The sequence below is a fragment of the Lolium rigidum genome, chromosome 6, assembly GCF_022539505.1.
Source record: "Lolium rigidum isolate FL_2022 chromosome 6, APGP_CSIRO_Lrig_0.1, whole genome shotgun sequence".
NCBI classification, from domain to species: domain Eukaryota; kingdom Viridiplantae; phylum Streptophyta; class Magnoliopsida; order Poales; family Poaceae; genus Lolium; species Lolium rigidum.
The window spans coordinates 137581768-137604560 of NC_061513.1; the positions used below are offsets into that span (position 1 = coordinate 137581768).

General features: G+C 45.9%; 2 protein-coding genes across 3 annotated transcripts; both read left to right on the plus strand.

Moving 5' to 3' along the window:
- The first annotated feature begins 6098 nt into the window (after positions 1-6098).
- On the plus strand, positions 6099-7590 carry LOC124667089 (gallate 1-beta-glucosyltransferase-like). Its single transcript, XM_047204416.1, has one exon. It carries the CDS (start codon positions 6107-6109, stop codon positions 7454-7456), a length of 1350 nt encoding a protein of 449 aa, XP_047060372.1. The 5' UTR covers positions 6099-6106; the 3' UTR covers positions 7457-7590.
- A 305-nt stretch (positions 7591-7895) lies between these two features.
- On the plus strand, positions 7896-20718 carry LOC124666125. Of its 2 annotated transcripts, none has more exons than XM_047203479.1 (3): positions 7896-8192; positions 8313-8379; positions 20541-20718. In XM_047203479.1, the coding sequence occupies exons 1-3, from the start codon at positions 8058-8060 to the stop codon at positions 20699-20701; spliced, it is 363 nt and encodes a 120-aa protein (XP_047059435.1). In that variant the 5' UTR covers positions 7896-8057; the 3' UTR covers positions 20702-20718. The 2 variants fall into 2 exon arrangements, with proteins under 2 accessions (XP_047059435.1, XP_047059436.1); XM_047203480.1 differs by lacking the exon at positions 20541-20718 and adding an exon at positions 19070-19317.
- The last annotated feature ends 2075 nt before the right edge of the window (positions 20719-22793 follow it).

Genomic DNA, 22793 nt, shown 5'->3' on the forward strand with positions numbered 1-22793 from the left:
ATTTTTAAATTTAAACAAAGTTAAAAATACCTTTTATGAGATGGAGGGAGTAAATAGATTCTTTGGTCTCATGTGTAGTGCACGTGCCTGAGAAGGAAAAGAATAATGTAATCAGATCAGATCGTATACCACCAGCGTTTTGCTCAAGTTTCCCTAGCTAAGTGTACATCCTATCTTGCCATTGGCTTCTGGCTAGCTAGTGTGTGTTAACTTTTTTTTAAATAGCTGTAGCTAGAGTGCTATGCATTTAAGTCTTGGCATAGTAACGTGATTGGAACAGTGAACATGAAATCCATAGATCTATTTTATTCTAATCTATATACACGGCAGCTAATTGTACGATCAAAGAAAGTACGAGATAAGTATCCCCGCGAAATAACACGAAACATGTTGAAGGGCGACTAATAATCCGACGCGTTAAGTATGTTACGTAATTATTAATGCATAATTAATCATAACTGTAAAATTTAGATGTAACTGTCACAGTAATTTTGGTGATGTGGATTAACGTGGTGTCTCTATTATACATATTTTGCTTTTAGTATATAATAGATAGATAGATAAGAGTGTATGTCGACTAGATACATGCATCTATGTCTAGACAAAGCTGAGTTAATTAATATGAATCGGATGGAGTAATATAGCTTTTGATACATATTTAGTCAAACTTTATTAAATTTAACTTTGACTAATTAATCCCAGAAACGGAGGGATGACAAATTATACATGCGGGTGCATGGTGCCTGCATTTGAAAACACATAAAGGGTCCACATTACACCTCTTGAAGACCTGACCTTCCGTCCCGGCATAAATTTTGAAGCGAAGGTCTGTCAGCTGTATACAGGATATCACGAGATCGAGATGTCTATCTACATGGGTAAAAACGTATATATCCAGATACGACATGATTTTAATCCATTGATATTTAGGAGAGAGTGGCATCACCATTGATGACCAAAGTTCAGTGGTTCCAAAGTTCAGTTGTATACCAACGTCGTGTCCTTTGTGGGTGCGAATCGGCACCATACAGTTGTGGACACCCGTTTGATTTGGAACACCTCAAAACAAATGAAGTGGTATCTCTTGCCGATGTGCCTCCCACATAAGTGACATGATTGTATCGGTATCAGGCCCGGCCCTGGGGGGGTCTGGCGGGGCGGCCGCCCCGGGCCTAGAAAAATTAGGGGCCCAAAAATTTTATATAGGCTTACTATAAGTTGCAAGAAAAAAAATTAACGTTTTTAGATGGGCTTCGATCTATACTTTGGGCATTTCTTTTTTTATTTTAGTTGCCGATCCGGCCAGCCGGCCGGCCAGGAATTTACGTACCAGCAGGCCTGCGTACGAGTCATACCAACAGGCAAGGTCGCATCGATTGATCATTGATCGATAGTTGGTTCCATACGGCGGAACAGAAACGTCGCGCCTCACGCCCTCGCCCAGGCGGTTTCCAGCTCTCCCGATCGTGAGTTCTGACCGCCGACGCTGCGACGATCTGCTGCCCTGCCTGGTCCGCTGGCCGCCGCAGTCCCAGTTCCCCCTACACCGAATCTGCATAGAAGGTAAGAAAAGAACGCCCGCCGGCCGCCGCTGTTCTCTTGAAATTCTACTATCTGCTCTAATTATGTTCTAAATTTTGATTAATAGTTGTTGTTCTTATTTGTAGGAGCTAGGTTAACTGATTAGGGCGCCTGAATCCGGTGCTAAAAAAAGAAGAAGGAAATAGCAAGAAGAAAAATTAATTGAATCACAGAGAGGGTCTATGTTTAAATTTTTGAAGAGCAACGCGAGCACTTCAAGCAATCCAGATGAGTTGGCGCTAGTTGTTGTGGGGAAACAGAATAATGTTGATGTAGAAGATGATGTTGGTACAGAGAATGACGTTCAGGTTAATGCGGATAGTGATAATGTGACTGATCATCATGATAAATCTGCTAGTGTTGATGATGAACCAGTTCCAGTTAGTGTGGATATTTATGACCCGGCAAATTGGGCTACTCTTGGTAACAAAGAAAGGGACATGTTAGTGGAGAAGGGTCGTATCAGAGAAGAGAATATAACTTTTCGTTCAGATGCTAAGAAGAGACATTTTTCATATTCGCATTATACTAGACAGATGAGCAATGGAGAGGTCCGTGATCTAAGATGGCTAGTTTGTTCAAGAAGTGTTGACAAAGTGTTTTGCTTTTCATGTAAGTTGTTCAATCCTATCAACTGCAAGAGTTCTTTGGCACATGATGGGTTTTGTGATTGGAAACATATCACCGACAGACTCAAAGAACATGAAGTTAGTGCCGATCATATGACAAGCATGATCTCTTGAAACGAATTGAGAAGTAGACTTAGCAAACATGAAAAATTGACAAGGAGTTGCAGCATGAGATCACTAAAGAGAAGGATCGCTTGAGGCAAGTTTTACGAAGAATAGTTGCTAATGTGAAATTTCTTGGTAAACGTAGTTTGGCATTCAGAGGATCCAGTGAGAAACTTTATGATGATCATAACGGTAATTTCTTAGCTTGTGTAGAAATGATTGCAGAATTTGATATGGTAATGCAAGACCACATTAGACGGATTCAAAGCAAAGAGATTCATTATCATTATCTTAGTCATAAAATTTATAATGAGTTGATTTCTCTTATCGCTTCAAGCATTACAAGCACCATTCTAAAGGTAGTTAAGACGGCCAAATATTTCTCAGTTATTCTTGATTGTACCCCAGATGTGAGTCACCAGGAGAAAATGAGTTTGTTGGTCCGATGTGTTAATACGCCTGATGCGCAGGTAAAAATTGAGGAGTACTTTCTTGGTTTCTTGGTAGTGAATGACACATCCGGTGAAGGGATTTTCAATGTATTGGTTGAATCCATCAAGTCATATGGTCTTCTTATTGATGATATTAGGGGTCAAGGTTATGATAATAGCTCTAATATAAAAGGAAAGAACAAAGGAGTGCAGAATAGGTTGATCAAGGTAAATCCAAGGGCTTTGTATATGTCGTGTGCTTGTCACAGTCTTAATCTTACTCTTTGTGATATGGCTAAATCTTGTGGTAAGGCTGTTTCTTTCTTTGGTATCGTGCAACGGATCTATGTTTTATTTTCTGGATCTACCAAAAGATGGAAAGTGTTGCTTGACCACGTGGAAGGTTTAACTGTAAAGTCTTTGTCCAATACTCGTTGGGAGAGTCGGATCAAAAGTGTCAGCGCAATAAGATTTCAAGCTCCTCAGTTAAGGTATGCTCTTCTTGCGTTAAGTGAAGATGTTGATACTGAACCCAAGGATAGGAGTGATGCAAATAATTTATTTAAAGTTCTTGGTAGCTTTGAATTAATATTTGGTATGGTTATTTGGCATGATATATTATTTGCAGTAAACACAGTCAGCAAGAAGTTGCAATCAACATCCATGTGCATTGATTCTACAATTCAACAAATAGAAGGTATGCGCACTCACTTTGAGACATATAGAAATAAAGGATTTGATGTTGCTTTGAAGACCGCCAAGGATATTGCATCTGGGCTGGGTGTAGAGAAATTATTCCGTGTAAAGCGTCATGCTTCAAGGAAAAAGCAATTTGATGAAACTGAATGCGAGGAAGCAATCTTTCAAGCTGAGGCCTGAGGAGGATTTTAAAGTTAACTATTTTTTGGTTATGGTCAATATGGCGACCACATCTTTAAAGCGCAGATTTGAAGAACTCCAGTCATTTAAAAGTATATTTGGATTTTTAATGAGTTCCAAATCCTTGAAGGCATTGGATGGTCCTCAACTGCAAGAACAGTGCACTAAATTTGCAAAAACTTTTACTCAGCCGGGTAAATCTGGTAAACCTGATACATGTGATGTTGATTGAATGCACTTATTTCCGAGTTAAGTGTTATGAAGTTCACTTTGCCAGATACTGATACACCAATGTCTGCTATGGAGATTTTTTAGTTTGTCAGAGAAGTGGATTGTTATCCTAATATTTCTATCGCTTATCAGCTCTTATTTACTATGCCCATGACTATTACATTAGTGGAAAGAAACTTTTCAAAGTTGAAATATTGAAGAACTATTTGAGATCTCTAATGTCTCAAGAGAGGTTAAATGGTTTGGTAACTCTATGCATCGAGAAAAAGTTAGTGGACGAGATTGATATTGATTCCATCGTCAGTGACTTTGCTTCTAGGAATTGACGCAAAAAAAATTAAGGTATCATGTAAACATTACTATTATATGAATATTGCAATTGGATATACTTAAAGTATTTATTTTTCATCATCTCATACATGCGGGTAAAAAAATTATAGTAATTAGTAAGAGGGGCCCAAAATTTTAGTTCCGCCCCGGGCCTTCGAAATCTCAGGACCGGCCCTGATCGGTATACCATATGTTTGTTGTTGATATAGCTTTTCACCCATGTTCAATGTGGCTTTTTACTAGTGGCAGTTCTTTCTTCTTTTGCATGTACTAGTGGTAGTTCTGATGTAAATCTTCTTTTGAGGGGAAGTTTGATGTAAAGCTTAGAGCACAAACCTTTTTTTTAGCAGAGCTTAGAGCACAAACCTAGGTGTAGGGTGGCCAAATCAAGTTATGGGCTGGATCCATTGGATCAATGGGAATGGGCCATTTAATTAGGGGTATTATGGAAAACTGAATGGGCCTAAGGAGCGGTGGCCCCCCTTGTTGGCCGCGCTGACCACCACCACCAGTGTGATGTTCATCCTCTTCTCCACTCTTGACTCTCCAGATCGATGTTATGCGTCACATGATGGCAACAAAAATAGCTCTCGCCTTCTAAAACTAGAAGCATAAGCATAATAAAAGCTATTTATTTGTAGGTACCCTCCATTTTATTTGCTTCGTCCTCTGAGTTGAATAAAAATTAAATTTATCAAGTTTAATTAAAAATGAAAAATATTAAGATTAGAATATCGTATGAATATAGTATGAAAATATAGTTTATAATGATTACTCTCTCCAATCTAAAATAATTGACTCAATTTTATCTAAATACAGATGTATCTAGATATGTTTATCGACTACATACATCCCTATCTAGACAAAGAGAAGTCAAATAATATGAATCAATGGGGGTAATATATAGTTTACTAGATGTTACTAACTTTTGCTAAATATTTAGTCGAACGAAAACCTCTTTTCTTTTGTAGCCCGGGCTACATGTAGCCCCGTTTTTCTTTTCTCTCAAAAGCTTCAAAACTTTTGATTTTATAGATCTAGAAAATTTTGAGAAAAAAAATACATAGACGTAGAGAATATTGGAATCTATCAATGTGTAAATTTTTAGAATAAAAATACATTGTATTTTGCCCTCAGTAAAAATGAAAAAATCTCACAAAATGACAAATTCAAGATTATAGTGTACTGTTCATTACTATTCACTAATGATGAAATCAAGATTTGTTATTTTTATTGACTTCAAAATACAACACATTTCATTCTGAAAATTTACACGTTGATAGATTCCAACATTCTCTACGTCATAATTTTTTTCCCAATTTTTCTAACATGTCTAAAATAAAAGTTTCATAGATTGAAAAAACGGCCTAGGTTTCGTCACTCTCAACTATAGGATACTATCAAATTATAAATGCGGGTGCATGCTGCAGTGAATTGTGCCTGCATTTGGAAACACATAAAGGGTCCACATCACACCTCAGATCATATGCAAACCAAATTAAATGAGCCCTGACCTCCAGCCCCGGCATAAATTTTGAAGCGGAGATCTGTCAGCCCGTCGAGATCGAGACGTCTACCTACATGGGTAAAAACGTTTAATCAATTGATATTAGGAGAGAGTGGCATCGGCATCACCATTGACGACCAAAGTATAGTGCTGTGGTACGATAGAAAAGCTGAGCTAAATTTGTGGGCGAGTATTCAATATCTTCCTTTCTCGTTTATCTTACGAAGATATTTCTTACTATCCTGTCGGATAGTGCAGAAGCCGCCACATTTCGCTATCTAAAATCTCAGCAACTCCACCAACATACTAGTATTACGCTTGCGCCAGCAGATCGCCTGTATCCAGCCGTACTTAAGACTGCAAGGCAGCTAAGCTACCACGGGTCCACGGCCACGGCCACGGCCACCGCCACGATGCCGACGACGACGCCGGTGCAGCCTCACGTCCTCCTCGTGGCCACCCCGTTCCAGAGCCACGTCAACCCCCTCATGCGCCTCGGCCGCCGCCTCGCCGCCAAGGGCGTGCTGGTCACCTTCACCACCGCTCTCCGCGCAGGCATCCGCCTCGACGAGGTCTCCGGCGTCGACGGGTTCCGCGTCGAGCGCCTGCGCGGCGGCGACCTGTGGGAACCCGACGATCCCCGGTTCGTCGACGCCAGCGACATGGCGCGCCACCTGTCGGCCGCCGGACCGGCGGCGCTGGAGGCGCTAATCCGCCGGGAGGCGGCGGCCGGGCGGCCGGTGACGTGCGTGGTGGCCAACGCCTTCGTCCCGTGGGCGCTCCCCGTGGCCGCCGACATGGGCCTCCCGCGCGCCATGCTGTGGATCCAGTCCTGCGCCCTGCTCTCCGTGTACTACCACTACCTGCACGCGCTCGCACCCTTCCCCGACACGGACGACGCGTCCGGCTCGGTGGCCATCCCCGGGCTCCCCGACCTGGCGATCGACGAGCTCCGTCCCCTCCTGATCTACACCTCCAGCCAAGACATGTGGCGCCAGATGGTCGTCACGGACCTCGGCAGCGTCCGAGAGAAGGTGTCATGGCTTCTCGTCAACACCTTCGACGCGCTGGAGCACGAGGCCATCGCGGCGCTCAGCGGGCACGTGCCGGTCATACCCGTCGGCCCGCTCCTCGAGCCGGAAACCGCCGAGGCCGACGGCTGCGTCGCGTGGCTCGACGCGCAGCCGCCGCGGTCGGTGGTGCTGGTCGCGTTCGGGAGCCTCGTGAAGACCGGCGACGAGGAGACGGCCGAGATAGCGGAGGCGCTGGCCGGCGCCGACCGCCCGTTCCTGTGGGTGCTGCGCGACGAGAACCGCGCGCTGCTCTCCAAGGACACCCTCGCGGCGGCCACCTCCCGCGGCAGAGGCAGGGTCGTGCCGTGGTGCAGGCAGGCGCGGGTGCTCGCGCACGGCGCGGTCGGGTGCTTCGTGACGCACTGCGGCTGGAACTCCACCACGGAGGCGCTCGCCGCGGGCGTGCCGGTCGTCGCGTGCACGAGGTGGTCCGACCAGCGCATCAACGCCAAGTTCCTCGTGGACGTGTACCGGGTCGGCGTCCGTAGCCTGACGCCGGTGACAAGGGAGTCGCTCCGTCTGTCCATCGAGGAGGTCATGGGCGGGCCGGAGGCCGAGGGGTTCGGACTACGAGCGGCCAGCTTGAAGAAGAGGGCTCGTGCGGCGTTGGCCGACGGCGGCTCGTCGGATAACGGCGTCCAGGCTTTTGTTGATCAGATAAGTGAACTAGCTAGGTCCGGGGGTGGTTGACTAGGTCGAGCCATACTGCGACTTTGAAGTTGACTAGGCTGGCCTTGTGGGCATGACGAGTAAAAATAATCTATGGTGTGACAATGGACGGTTTGGACTTTTTCATAAGGAAATGGATGATTTAGGTTGGCCTTCGTATTGTCCTTTTTTTTCCATGATTGTGCACTCATTTCCTAGTTCTAGAATCTCTACTACTTAAAAAGATTAAACTGGTTTCTTATTCTGCCCAACCAACCATACGTCAAAACTTTTCGTCGTCATCGTCGTATTTCCCTTCCGCACCTGGGCCGCTTCCGCCCAATCGCCTACCTGGGCCGCTTCAGCATGGGCCATAAACTCGGAGCCTGAAAAATCCCATCGCCTGCGAACTAGGAAGAAAACACCACATCCCCAAATCACGGACGAAAATCGTCCCAATGTTCTCTGAATTGATCTCCTCCCCTTCCGCGCACCTCGCTCTCAATGCGTCGCCGCCGCATCTCCTCTCCTTCCCCCATCTCTGCTGCCTCGCCGCTCGTTGTCCCGGAGGTCGCGGGCTACCCGAGGTATCCGACGTACGTCTTCAAGATCCACAGCCACCTTCTTCCGCGATGGTGGAGCCATGTGCTCTACCCCGACGCCCTGTGCTTCGCACCGCTGCCGTGGCGACCGCTCATCTGTAGGCCTTCTAGGACTGAGTTGCGCGGCAACCACCTTGAATCTGAGGGGGGTGGTCTCCATCGTCAAGTCTGATGTGGTAAATCCCGTCCAGACCTCACATGCATTCCTCACACGATTCACTCTCTTCTCCTTCAATCAGTTTCTCGCTTCCAGTATGCTAATCTCTCTCTCTCCGATCTACACGAACATTTTCTAGGTTCCAGGAAACGTCGATGTTGCGGGTAGAAGCGGAGGCAGAATTGGGCATGCTCAAATTATTCCTGGTGCGTATTGCCTATGAGCTGAATAATGGTACGCATGGCTATTTCCAGTTGAGGTGCACAGAAACTGCTCATTTTTGTAAATTGAACATGTAGTGTCAACGTATGGTGATAGCTCCAACAATTTTTTGGCAAGCATTGATATAAATCCTCCAATGAATATGACTATAATTTGTGTGGATTTTTTTCCCGATCTATCAGACTCTGTTTAGGACCCAGGGTGAGTACATAGGTGATCATTCAGAAGCAAGTGACATGCTGAGTTCACATTATTCATAATTGAATTTTTGTATTCCCTTTCTCGCAAAAAAAGAATTTTTGTATTCCCTACTAGCACTTCACTGAAATGGTTTTCCACTTTTTATGTCCTCTGCAATCGAATTGTTTCTGGTTGGTTGCATGTGTACTCATGAGGTGTTCAATTTCTTTTAAATTTCCAAAACATTGGCTGAGACCGTTGCATGGTTCTAACAACCTAATGGTTATGTTATTGTTATCACCAGAATTTGATCGGATCAGAGGTGGGCCGCGATTGGAGATGGGCTTGAAGAATATACATAGAAGAAGTACATGAATCGGCCTCCCATACCAAGTTTGGGCTAGTTTGCCCGTGTATCTGTAACATAGTAGGATACGTGTCGTTTAAGAAGTTAGAGTTTAACCCGTGCACGATTAGGTGCACGCCTGAATTAGAAAGTCCCCCGGACTATAAATATGTATCTAGGGTTTATGAAATAAACAACAACCAACGTTCACCACAAACCAATCTCGGCGCATCGCCAACTCCCCCATCTCGAGGGTTTCTTCCGGGTAAGCACCATGCTGCCTAGATCGCATCTTGCGATCTAGGCAGCACACGTTTATTCGTCCTTCATGCGTTGCTCGTACTGAAGCCTTTTTGATGGCGAGCAGCGTAGTTATCATAGATGTTTTAGGGTTAGCATTGTTCTTCGTATCATATGCTATCGTCGTGCAACCCTTAGGCATCTAGCCGCCCTTACACCTATCTTGGGTGTAAGGGCGGCACCCCGCTTGATCATTGTTTAGTAGATCCGATCCGTTATGATTGCTCCTTGTTCTTCAAGGATTAGTTTAATATCTGCATGGTTAGGCCTTACAAAGGGTTGGAGGATCCAGCGGCGCGTAGGGTGTAGTTTGCTAGCCCTAGACAGGATGTTCCGGAGATCAAACTCGTGTTGGTTGTTAGGCCCTGTCTAGGATCGGCTTACGATCACCGTATGCGGCCGCGAGGCCCAATCACGAGTAGGACGTTCCGATTATGCGGTGAAAACCCCAAATCGTAGTAGGTCGTTTTAGCTTTGCTTTGATCAAGCAGGACCACCATCTGATCGTACACCTCGTACGCATCATGGGTGGATCGGCTCTTCCGAGCCGATTCACAGGACAACCCGAGAGCCGATCGAGGCTCGTATTTAATGTTTACGTGTATGCCATGCAGGAAACTAAGCGAGGCATTCTCCAACACCTTCCCGACCAGGTATAGGTCAGGTGGCACGCCCTGCATCGAGCATCGGACGTGCGTGCCGAAGGCTTTGCGGGCCGTCGCTCGGAGGGACCAGGGCCAGCCGCAGTCCTGGGAGATTCCCGGCTCTACGGTGTTGCCCGTCGCTGCCCGCCGGTGGGTTTCTGACCGCAACACATTCTGGCACGCCCGGTGGGACAATCTTCGACATCAACCACATCGCCATCTACATCTGAGATGGCGGAAGGCACTCCGGTCAAGTACGAGGATCTGACTGAGGAGCTCAAGAAGAAGCATGACGAGATCAAAGCAGTCCTCGAAGCCGACCTCATCGGCTCTTTTCACGAACCCGCTCACATGGCATCAGGTGGAAAGGGTTCTCACCTGAAGGCACGCTCGATGGAGTGGACCTGTCCACCCCGTCAGAAGAACGCACCAGGTCGCTGCGTCAGGAGATCAACTTCATGGTGGCTCACTCGCTACACCGCCATTCTGAGAGCCTGGTGAACACTTTGGAGCGTGTCGCTCTTCGGGTGATCCAGGAGATCATGAGCCATCAGTACTCTCCGTCGGGACCAGCTCTGGGGACTTACCAAGGAGAGATGCCACTCCAGTCCCGTCCACCGCTGCCGTTCGCGTTGGCAGCACCAGAAGTGCCGAATTCATCGGCATACGTCGTCTACAAGATCGGTGGTGACCCTAGTGACTACCAATTCTTGCATGAGGCGCCCAAGGAGATCCCCCACGGATACACGTGCGCATGCGTGCCGATCGCAATGAATCGGGCACTCTCGAACCGAGCCGCAACGACAGGGACTTCCGGAACAGCGAGGAGGGACGTCGGGAACGGATCTTGAGAAGCGGACGTGGCTAGCTAAGTACGCCACTCCGACAAACCTCCGCAGCTCAGCTCCTGCAGCTTGGCTCGGAGCTGGAAAAGCAAGCATGGCTGGCTAAGTATGCCACCCCGGCGAATCTTCGGAGTTCGACGCCCGCAGCCATCACCGCGGATCAGATTTGTACAATCTCGAAAGATCGGTTCGGCATGATGCCGAAAAGGAGGACAATCGGCTATTCCAAGCCGTACCCCAATGAGTACGAATTGATCCCATTACCACCCAAATATCGGCTCCCCGATTTCACCAAGTTTAATGGATCGGATGGTTCCAGCTCCATCGAGCATGTGAGCCGATATTTGGCACAGCTGGGCACGATCTCAGCATCAGACGAGCTGCGTGTGAGGTTCTTCGCACAGTCCCTCACAGGATCGGCTTTCGGGTGGTACACATCGCGGCCACCAAATTCAATCCGGACTTGGAAGCAGTTGGAAGAACAATTCCACGTGCAGTATCACTCAGAAGCTTCCGAGGCTGGCATTGCCGATCTAGCACAAGTGCGACAGAAGCGCGGGGAAACAGTGTCAGAATACATCCAGCGCTTCGAGACCGTTAGGAACCGATGCTATTCGGTTCATGTAAGTGAAAAAGAAGCGATCGAGTTGGCGGTGGTGGGTCTCTCATCATCGATCAAGGACGTGGCCTCCCAAGCGGACTACCCTTCACCGGCGCACATGGTGCGAAGCTGTCGGCATATGAACAGCGCCACCCGGATGTTTACCAGGACAAATTCAAGCGTGCGGTGGTCCCGGTTGAGGCGGATGAAGATGAAGGTGCTTGCGGGAGATCAAGAGGTAGCAGTGGCTGAATGGACTCGGGGGCAAGCCCCGTGTCCAGTAAGTGGGTTAAGCCACAAGGTCCTCCAAAAGGGTTTGACTTCGACGTGACCAAAGCTGAGCAGATTTTCGACCTCTTACTCAAGGAGAAGCAGCTAAAGGTACCCGAAGGCCACAAGATCCCCACGGTGCAGGAGCTGAACGGAAAGCCATACTGCAAGTGGCATAACACGTTCACCCACGCCACCAACGACCGCAGGGTGTGGCGTCGACGAGGTCCAAATGGCAATAGAACAAGGGCAGCTGTTCTCATAACGAGGATAAGGGAGAAGCCGTTCCACGCGATCGGCTCCGACACTTCCCAAAAATCTATATATACGGACAAACGCGGCAATGCCGATCCGTGGGATCGGCCCCAAAAATCTATGAAGAAACATTGCCAAACCTTCATTGGTCAACCAACATGGAGGCCGATTCCGGAAATCGGCCAAAATTATCCTCACCATGCGTTCTGCCCGGGTTCAACGTTGATCTAATGGGCAATGGGTTTACGTCGGCTGATGAGCTGGAAGAAGTCAACACTGGTCCTAACAGAGCCGACGTTCACATGTGGTACTTTGGCTAACCACGAGCCGATATCGCAGATACACCGCGGAATCGGCTCGGGGGCACCTAGTCAGATGAACATGTGCGACACCAATACATGTGCGGAGAAATATTGGGGGCCGATAGAGAAATCGGCCAGTAAAAAAAAAATCGGTACATGCAACCAGAGCCGATGCACAGACATTGACTTCAGAATGTTAAAAAAAGCCGATGCACGGCCATCGACTTTAGACAAGTTCAGCGAAACAAGTTCAACAAAACATGCATCAGTTACACAAAGAGACCCTACTGAAGAAAAGCGTTAAGGGCGTGAAGAGCATCGGCACGGATTCGATCGACCTCGGCGATCTCAGCCTCGTCATCCTCGTCCCTCCCCATCACTAGCTGACTGCTCAGGGCGCGAATTTCAGCCAGATCGGTCTTCAGATCGGCTGTGAGGCCTTTTGCTTCCTCTTGAGAGCGAGCAATGAGAGTTTCCTTGTCTTGGATAAGTTGTTTGGTCTCCCTGACCCTCTTTTCAAGGTCCTCCAGTTCCTTGCGCAAGGTCTCGAGTTCGACACTATGGGTAGAAGTGTCGGTTTTGGCGTCTAAAGCCGCCTTCTTCTCGTTGAGCCGTTGACATTTGTCTGCAATATCGGCTCTCAACGGGAGCTGGGCGCGGCGAAGGGTAATTCTTTGACGAGCCGACTGCACCCTTGACCTGAAAACCGACAAAGTCACAGCCGGCCAAAGCTTAACTCGCGGCGTCACCGGGAGACGGGGCTGGATGTCTTCGAGGATGCCCTTGATTGCCTCGGGGTTTTCGACCAGGGTTTCGACCGAGGAGGAGAGCAAAACCTTGATACGCTGGAGCGGGCCATGAACCGCGCTAGGGTTTGGCTCTTCACCTACTATGGAAGTAGCTGGCTCGATGGAGTCGGGATCGAACGTCAGCAAGCTTGAAAGATCACAACCCTGACAGACAAACAAGAGCAGTATGAGCGTACAACAAAGGAAAAGGGTAGGCCCGAGAGATTGGAGCGTACCTCCCCCAAGAAAGGAAGGGCAGCCGATGTTGTGACGATCGGCTTTGCGGTGGACTGGGCCAGGTCAGCCACTTGGTCAGCCACGCTCGGCGAGTTGGATAGGCCGAGTGCAGCAGATGGCATCGGTACCTCTTCAACGTCCCCGCTGGAGGTCCCATTAGTCTGCAAAGGAAGTGGCGAGCCAATCCATTTAGCAACGGGACGGTGTGGAATATGAGCTGTTGAGATAATTACATTTGAAACTTCCTGGCTCGGCGAGGAAACTCGTGGGCCTTTGCGAGCCCTTTTGACGCATCGACGCTTCATGCGTGACCCCGTTTTGATCGGAGCTTGAAGGTCAGCAGGCTCGGGAGTCGACCTTTTCCTAGAAGCCGACGATGGCGAGACCGTCTGGCTCTGTGTGGTGGATCTCTCTGAATCGCCCGGGGAGGAGTCCCTTGGGCTGGACTGTGCTCCCTCACTGGAGTTCTCTTCAGTGGAAGTCTGGAAAAAGAGGTACAACCATGTTACAGAGATTGGGAAGGCAGATGTGTTTGGTCAAGACACGAGTCAGCTTACTTGCAAGCTTGCTTGGACAGGAGCTTTGCGCTTCAGGGTTTTTCTGACAGCTACTTTCCTCACTGCCTTCCTCGCCTAGGTTGAGGCTCGGGGGGCAACTGACCCGGAGGATGCTTTACTCTTGGGAGCCGATTTCGGTGAAATCGGTTGGCTCTGCATTATGACTTTTTTCAAGGGCGGCGAGCTCTGACAGAAGAGAACTACCGGAGCTGGTGGAAGGAACTCGAATGGGGAACCGTCGGCTTGTGTGGGTTCCGGGCCATCCTGTTGTCGCCAATGAATAAAGTCGAGTTACAGACAATCATCATGAGCCATTGCAGGTGATTTATATGTAATGGTACCTGGTGTGCAGGGACGTCATATTCAGCATCAAGTTGCTTCAGCAACGGTCCTAGAGCTCTTCTGAAAGCGTGAGTCTTCCACATCGACCACCAGGTCTCGAAGCCATCGATAATGGTGGTAAAACGGAGGTTATGAGGAATTGGAATGGCCAGAGCGTCGAAGAAGGTATAACACCTTTAGCCAGTAATAATGTCAGGCAATTCAGCCCTGCTTGCTGTCAGGTGGTGGAGAAAGAAGTGTGGGGGCACTTGCCCGAGGCCAAGCTGCCGGGCTACTACCACCGGTTGGTAAGACTCGTAACCAGGCTTTATGATCCTGTTTGAGGTACTCATGCCAACTGGGAGAAAGCAAGGACAGATCATGATGGAGTACAGGTGCTGGGTGCTGGCGTCATCGGCAAGACTGTCTAATCGGAAGGAGACTGGGTTCTCAAAGATTTCCGATTCGCTATAGGGGAAGAACAGGGGGTTGTCCAGGCCTTGGAAGAAAATCTTGAACCACTCGGCTGCTTCCTTGGGGATCGACCTGCTGCACGGGAGATCGTACAGAGCTTGGCCATAGCTGGTGCATCGGATTTCCTTCCCGTTCGCATCTGGGAAGGTGCAGGTGGCCAAAGGTGGGAAATTTGGGATTTGACTTTGAAAGTACAATTGAGCCCATAACTGAATAAACCACCAGGGGCCTCCTATTTTGATTGTCCTTTGGGAGAACAGTTTGACAGACATCAGTTGAAGAGATCGATAGACTTCTCCAAGGAGCAGTTTTCCAAGGCCAAGTTGAGTACCTTTGGCGAGTTCATAGGCCAGAGAGAGGTAGTTCTTGGTTGGGGCAAGTGAAGGACCACAAAATATGAAGTGCTCCAGCCAGAAGTTCAAGAAAGCCGTGTGGTCTCTTTCTGTCACAGGGCCTTTGGTTTTCATATAACGCCTGAGGTAGGCACCCCAACTTGTGCACTCTGTTTTGGAGGAAAGGGTGAAAGGGACCTTTGGCAATTTAAAGGCAGAGGGGCTTGGGGATGAAATGTCTAGGCCTGTGATCATGGCCACGTCCAGCAGAGTTGGAGTCATGGGGCCATGGCCGAACATGAAGCAGTTCAGTGCATCAGACCAAAAGTAGCCGATGGTTTTCAAGATGTTCTCGTTCTTTTCGAGAGGAGATAGTGATAATGATAAGGCATCGGCTATCCCTATCGAGTCCCAGGTAGCATAGTGTGTTTTAGACACTCTACTGTACCATGCCACCCAACCTTCGGGAGGATTAGGCCAGGCTCGCAGGCAGTCGGCCCAGGAAGTCAGATCTAAATTCTGATTCACGAAGGGGATCCTATTGGCTTCACATGAGATTAGGTGAGCGGGACTCTCAGAAGAACGGGGGCCGAGACACATAGAGTTTGGGAGAGAAGGGTGCGGCAGCAGGATGTCTGAAACCTAAAATTGATAATGGAATAGAACATTAATTCAGGTGTTTGCTGTTTACTCCTAACATTGATTCGCGTGACGGGGAGGCTGTTGAGGATTACCTTCAGACCGGAGACCATGGCGTTGGCGTTGGATGATTCCGCCATTTGATGTGCTGAGGAATTGGGACGGCGCGGCTGAGATCTGAGATTCGTGGAGCTGCTTGGGCGGCGATTTGGGGATCTGAGTTTGCTTTCTCAGACGGAGGGCGCAGGTTACCGTTTGGAGGAGCATTTAGGATGGCCTCACTCTTGTTTTATTGTAGAGGCCGAGGTGATACCATCGGCTCTTTTGGGGAGTGCTTGACTCTGACTATCGGCAAAGTTAAGTGAAGACATTCCTTCATTTTAAGATGGATTTTTTAGATTGGTGATAAAGTCAAGGAGGCAAGACGCCACGACATGACCCGACGAAGGGAAAGCAGAGTGATTTTGGAAATGTTATTTTCAAAACCAGGGGGCATGTGTTATCACCAGAATTTGACCGGATCAGAGGTGGGCCGCGATTGGAGATGGGCTTGAAGAATATACATAGAAGAAGTACATGAATCGGCCTCCCATACCAAGTTTGGGCTAGTTTGCCCGTGTATCTGTAACATAGTAGGATACGTGTCGTTTAAGAAGTTAGAGTTTAACCCGTGCACGATTAGGTGCATGCACTGAATTAGAAAGTCCCCCGGACTATAAATATGTATCTAGGGTTTATGAAATAAACAACAACCAACGTTCACCACAAACCAATCTCGGCGCATCGCCAACTCCCCCGTCTCGAGGGTTTCTTCCGGGTAAGCACCATGCTGCCTAGATCGCATCTTGCGATCTAGGCAGCACACGTTTATTCGTCCTTCATGCGTTGCTCGTACTGAAGCCTTTTTGATGGCGAGCAGCGTAGTTATCATAGATGTTTTAGGGTTAGCATTGTTCTTCGTATCATATGCTATCGTCGTGCAACCCTTAGGCATCTAGCCGCCCTTACACCTATCTTGGGTGTAAGGGCGGCACCCCGCTTGATCATTGTTTAGTAGATCCGATCCGTTATGATTGCTCCTTGTTCTTCAAGGATTAGTTTAATATCTCGCATGGTTAGGCCTTACAAAGGGTTGGAGGATCCAGCGGCGCGTAGGGTGTAGTTTGCTAGCCCTAGACAGGATGTTCCGGGGATCAACCTCGTGTTGGTTGTTAGGCCCTGTCTAGGATCGGCTTACGATCACCGTATGCGGCCGCGAGGCCCAATCACGAGTAGGACGTTCCGATTATGCGGTGAAAACCCCAAATCGTAGTAGGTCGTTTTAGCTTTGCTTTGATCAAGCAGGACCACCATCTGATCGTACACCTCGTACGCATCATGGGTGGATCGGCTCTCTGAGCCGATTCACGAGACAACTCGAGAGCCGATCGAGGCTCGTATTTAATGTTTACGTGTATGCCATGCGAGAAACTAAGTGAGGCATTCTCCAACACCTTCCCGACCAGGTATAGGTCAGGTGGCACGCCCTTGCATCAGCATCGGACGTGCGTGCCGAAGGCTTTGCGGGCCGTCGCTCGGAGGGACCAGGGCCAGCCGCAGTCCTGGGAGATTCCCGGCTCTACGGTGTTGCCCGTCGCTGCCCGCCGGTGGGTTTCTGACCGCAACAGTTATGCTACATGATCAATGCAATTCAGTTAGTTCTTGCCTCTTGCGTGAGGTTATAGGAGACATTCGTATTATTTCTGTTGCATTAGAGTACTTTATTCATAATAACATGAACTTGAGGTTTATTAGATGTGGGGGTATTATAACCGAAAAAGTAGCCCTTGCCTCTTTCTTCATTCGTAATGACTGCTATAATGTCCCAGCAATATTTTGTCATGAAAGACTCTTAGTTATGCTTACCCATGTGTATTTCCTTAACACGGAAGTCTTAAAGACGGTATTCAACTTCTTAGAAAAGCATTGATTGAGATCATCTTGGTTTATGAATAGTGTAAATACTCGAACAATTTTTGTTATCTGTCTGTTTGGTCATGGTTTCCATAAGTTAGCTTTATGTGTTCAAACTATTGTCTTCGATTTGTTCTCGATGAATCGCATGATCGAACTAAGGGGCAATTTTTCTTCCTTGGTACTCTACTATGCAAGATACTTTACGCTAAGCACACCAACGGTGTAACATTTGAATAATATATAACTCATGTGTCATTTGACTAAGCGATTAGCATGTTAGGCTTCACTTTAGAAAGGGTCCAGATATTCAGCTCAAACTTCACATTCTGCAGTACCACAACCACAGAGTATTCATCTGCATTCCCTTTTGGGATGGCTTCCTTACTCTTAATTACCAATGCATTCTTCTGTTTGCATCCTTAATAATGGGTGGTGGAAATTGAAATGGTGGATTGAGTGCCCGTGGCACTAGCTTTTAGAATTGTGCTACTAAATGGAAGGACCGGAAGCAAATATAGAATTCCAAAGTAGTTGGGTGGAAACGTAATCCTTGTTTCTTTCTTTTCTTGTATATCGTCGTTTGCGTTAATTTCCTAAGACACTATGTTCTGGAGTTTGGTTGGATGGAAGCATAGTTAGATAATTTCACAATGTAATTCTTTTCACCAGATGTGTCTACAGGTTAGTTTCTCTTGATAATGATTTTGTTATATGAGCATTACTGGTTTATCCAGGGACTAACAAAATACTGATGATCAGAATCGTGTATTTGATAAATGGAAGTTTGCTCTTATGTTTTTTCCACATTTCCGGTCTATAAAATACGTGCATCTAATTTACTTGCAAGATTACAATTTTGATTGCTCTAGCTACATGTTTAGATGGGTAGCATTTTTTGCACTTTCTTTTATGATACGAGGCTACCTTTGCATTTTTTTATCTCTTCCTTCTCTACTATGGTACAGGTGATTATTTGTGTTGCTGATTACGTCTTCTTGAATATTCGGTAGGAATACTTTGAGTGTTCTCAACGGAAGTATGTTTTGCATCTCTCACTTATTTTCCAGCCTTGTAATGAAATGTGGAACCAAGAGGATATATAATGTTTGCTCTGTCCTTTTTTGTAAACTGGCATTTAAAAGTATCCTTTCACATTTGTATGACCATTGAGGTTGAGGTTGCAACCAGACTTAAAAGACAAATCTGCTCCAGATGATCGAGTTTACTCTGCCTTTTCTTTTTTATTTTGTTCGGATGTGTCTTTTTTTAGCTATCATTTCTCGCTTGAATCACCTTTTTTTGCTCGCAAGATATTCTATTTTTGACGAGTTTCCATTGATATAGGTTTGACTATCCACGAGATCCGAATACACAAATAGATGTGTTGATGAAATAGCAAAGTTTCACTTGTTTTCTCTTGAAACTTTGGGACACTAACCAACTAGATATGTCTGTGGGTGTTTTTTCCACATGATTGTTGTGATTATGGTTGGCCTACATGTTGCATCCTTTTACGATACCGGGATGCTGGTCAATGTTTCCGACATGGATGCTCCTCCGAGTGGGGGTGGGGCATGCGCATGTATCTAGCGGTGTACTTGGTGACAATGCTAATATTGCTTCTCAGCTTTGGTAAGCTGGGCAGCGAGGGCATCGTCGAAGCAGCAGACCACTGCCGAGGTGTGGCGGTTCGGGAGTACCGTGGAGGTCTTCACCATCTTCTAATGCGTACGTGAAATGTGGAACCAAGAGGATATAATGTTTGCTCTGTCCTTTTTTTGTAAACTGGCATTTAAAAGTATCGTTGCTTAGAGATTAGAATAGCAATGTAAGCTCAAGTCGTGATGTGAGCCCTGATGAAACTCGGCTGAGCATAATGTAGTATGTTTGAAGAAGTTCTAAGTGGCTTAACCTTTCATTGACACTCAGTGTTAGGATGCCCATCTATATTCTTCATCTAATCTTAATTTGAGCAATGCCTCTATTAAAATGTTATTTTGTGTATAGGCTAGCAAGCGAAAGATCTTGAGAGCTGGAAAAATCATTTGGTTGAGTGAAGAAAAAATAATCATGTAATCCCTTGGTCTGAATGGAACAGAGTATCGCTGTTGTGTGATCGCTAGGAACAAACCCCTTGGTCTGAATGTGAACTTTAGGTTGCCACTAGAGTTGTCTTCTTATACAATTATGCTTTGTTTTGCCACTGTAATGGGTATTCCTAAAGCTATTTCATACTTCTGCGCACCAAGCTAAGCATTGTTGTGAAACTGTTAATTCCATTGCTCCCAGTTGAGTTCCACTTGCAGCATGAATCATGTTCTGATGGATGATGCAACAAAGTAGGATCTCAAGGAGTTGTTATGGAGAATCGAGTTGTGAAGCATATGATGACAACAATGGCTTGAGAACTATCTTTGAGGATTCATTTTGGCACTTGATCCATTTTCGGTATCTTGGAAGTGCGAGTAGTGTGTCAATGTGTTAAGTCCGATTCGGGGCATGTATACGGTATATCTACACCATAAGTGTGATGGTTGTTGCGTAGAAAGGGTTATAATTGCCTCTCGTGAACTGTATTTTCCGTATTTTTTGCTATCCAGTTCCATGAGCATGTTTGTACTCTAAACTATCTTAGTGTCGTTTGTATTCTATAAACTAATAGTTGGATAACACAATGATCGATAATGGGTAGCTTGTCTTTTGTATTCTGGCTATATCCTTCATTCGCATGTTCAGCTTTAGATGTACAAGCAAGATGAAGATGAGAAAAAACAAAAGTTACTCTACCGTTCACCCGATGTTATTCTAATCCACAATTCGTAGCTTCAAGTCTTCATAAAAGATCAATGTAGTGGCAGTTACTTGGTCAATCTCTTAAGATAATTTGGATACAAAGCGACAATTGTATCAAAATGGCAGGGGTTTGAATGATAGTTGGAGCCTTCGAGGTAATCCATACATTCGAGCCATGCACATCTTATTATTCCGATTTGATATTACTCGACAAATATCTTGCATATGTAATACAATTGTTGAGTCAAATGAGTAAACAACTATTTTGGATTATATTAATTGAAAATTGTCCTTTTTGATTGCAGGTTTTTATAGAAGAAGCACAAAAACAGAGAAATGCCCCAAACGAGTACCTCTCAAGCTTGGGATCCTTGATTCTTTCTTTCTCAAGGTTACGCCATGTTTCTATAGCCAATGTTTTCTGAATAGAGTCAACGTCCTATATACTGACATCTGGAGTAGTTAATGTTTGTTTACATACTATGTAATTATCGAGCATTGTTAATTTATGAAATTTATGTCTTCCAACTATACAGGACTGAATTATTAAATAATTCTATTTTCTCCTTTCTTATTATTTCAGGCACTTGGGGTAACCATCGGTAGGTTGGTCAAATCATGCCAAGTCCATTTGTCAGCAGGCCATTTCAGTTTATATTGTTTCTCAAACATTCAATATGCTAGAACTTGAAACCACGCAGATGCATAATAATGATGTCTTGTTACTGCGTTCGGTATTATCATGTTATAGCACATTATGATATCCCTGATTTGTTTTAAATTTTCATAGTGTTGGAATTATATATACACATTGAGAAATGAAATTTTATGACCCGTGGCAACGCACGGGCATTTATACTAGTAAGAAGATAACATCTCCTCCCTCCTAACGATAACCAACCAGAATGTAGGTACTATTTTTTTAAGCAACCACATATTTCATTAATCGAAAACCAAATTACATGAAGCAACACATATGGAAACTAAAAGACAAACCGGAATAAAATGATTATCCTAAATTTACAGATAAAATTTTAAAAGATCGAGAAATACAAAACAATTCCAAGGGTTTCCTGCAACCACCGTAGCCAGCGGCCGCCGTCCAATATAGGTACTTTTGATCCCACGTGAATAGTAAATTGAAATAAATATATTTTTTAGAAAAAATATGAAATAAATTTTATATGTATAGGATGTATGCATGTATGTGCTGGCCAAGTTTCAAACTTAAATTATGAATATGTAACTTACCAAAAAGGACAAAGTACCTAAAGTTATAAGATTTCACCATACATGTTGCATATTTCTATTTTTCCTGGAGGTCACATATGTACGTTTTTTTTATTGAAAATTGGCACACACATGCATCAAATCTATATTTACGTGTCAATGTTTTTTTTCACAAATTCCCGAAACTAAAGAACAATAATCTTTTCTGGTAGTTTGAGAATCGTGTTCTGACACGTATCTCCGCGCTCACATCACAACAACCTTCTATGGGTGAGCCAGGTTTAGACCATCTTTCGTCACTGTTTCTGCGCTTCTAATTATGGAGTTGTACGACCTCCTGGATCAATGAATTAAATCAAGTAATACCCGACCATGTAGGGGATTGGCCTATTACACCTGACTCCACAAACCAACACTAATCTTTCCTATGCACTTTGTTCTCATTAGTCATCCAGGAAGAACTTCTCGCTTAATCTTTGGTATTACGGGGACGAGGTTCTGTAAAAGAAGATGCATCTTGTAAGTATGAGTATCCTATTAATATTACTAAGTCCTTGGCTAGAATCTCATACACTTGTGGTTCGCCTTACCTTCGTGGCTCCATCTACTGCCTCGATGAGAGGAGGTGGGGGAACCTTGGTTTTTCTAGTTTCTTGCATAGTTATGGTTAGTGTTTGGCTCGTCGTTCTAATGGAGGTGGGACCATTTCTTGGAATAATGGCGTCTTGACTTTGGCCACATCTTGGTGGAATAGTCGATGGTGTCGAGTAGTTTGTGGGTGTGTGTCTATGTGGAGCATGTGCCCCAAAGGTGTAAGATGTTGGTCTCGTCACCGGCCTATTGTCCTTGTTGTCTATGTTCTCTTTTTGTGAGCAAGTTTTCCCCTCTCACAGGCATACGCGGGACATCGTCATCATCAATATGGATAACCTTATTAGGAAGTCGAAGGCCGGCCAAGTCATCCAAGCCATTGAACTCCTCGGGCGAAGGTGGAAATATCCCACGAAGGAAAGGGCCCCTCAAGAACAAGTCAAGCATCTCACTCATCGGCTTCTTCCTGTATACCTCGGAAACGACCACATCTAGCATCATAGAATCTCCTCGGAAGGCAGAGCTAGCGAGCTTGTTGAGCCATCAACAACACCCCCCCCCCCTCGATCCTAAAGATGGAGGATCTTCATGCTTACGCGAAATCTTCTTGGGTGGTTCCCGCCTCAAGCCCCAACATAAAAATGGGACAAAATATCTAGAGGCTATCACAAGCAAGGTTGCTCGTGGCAAGGGTAATAGAAGTGGCACCATGAAGGTGAATTTATGGACCAAGAATT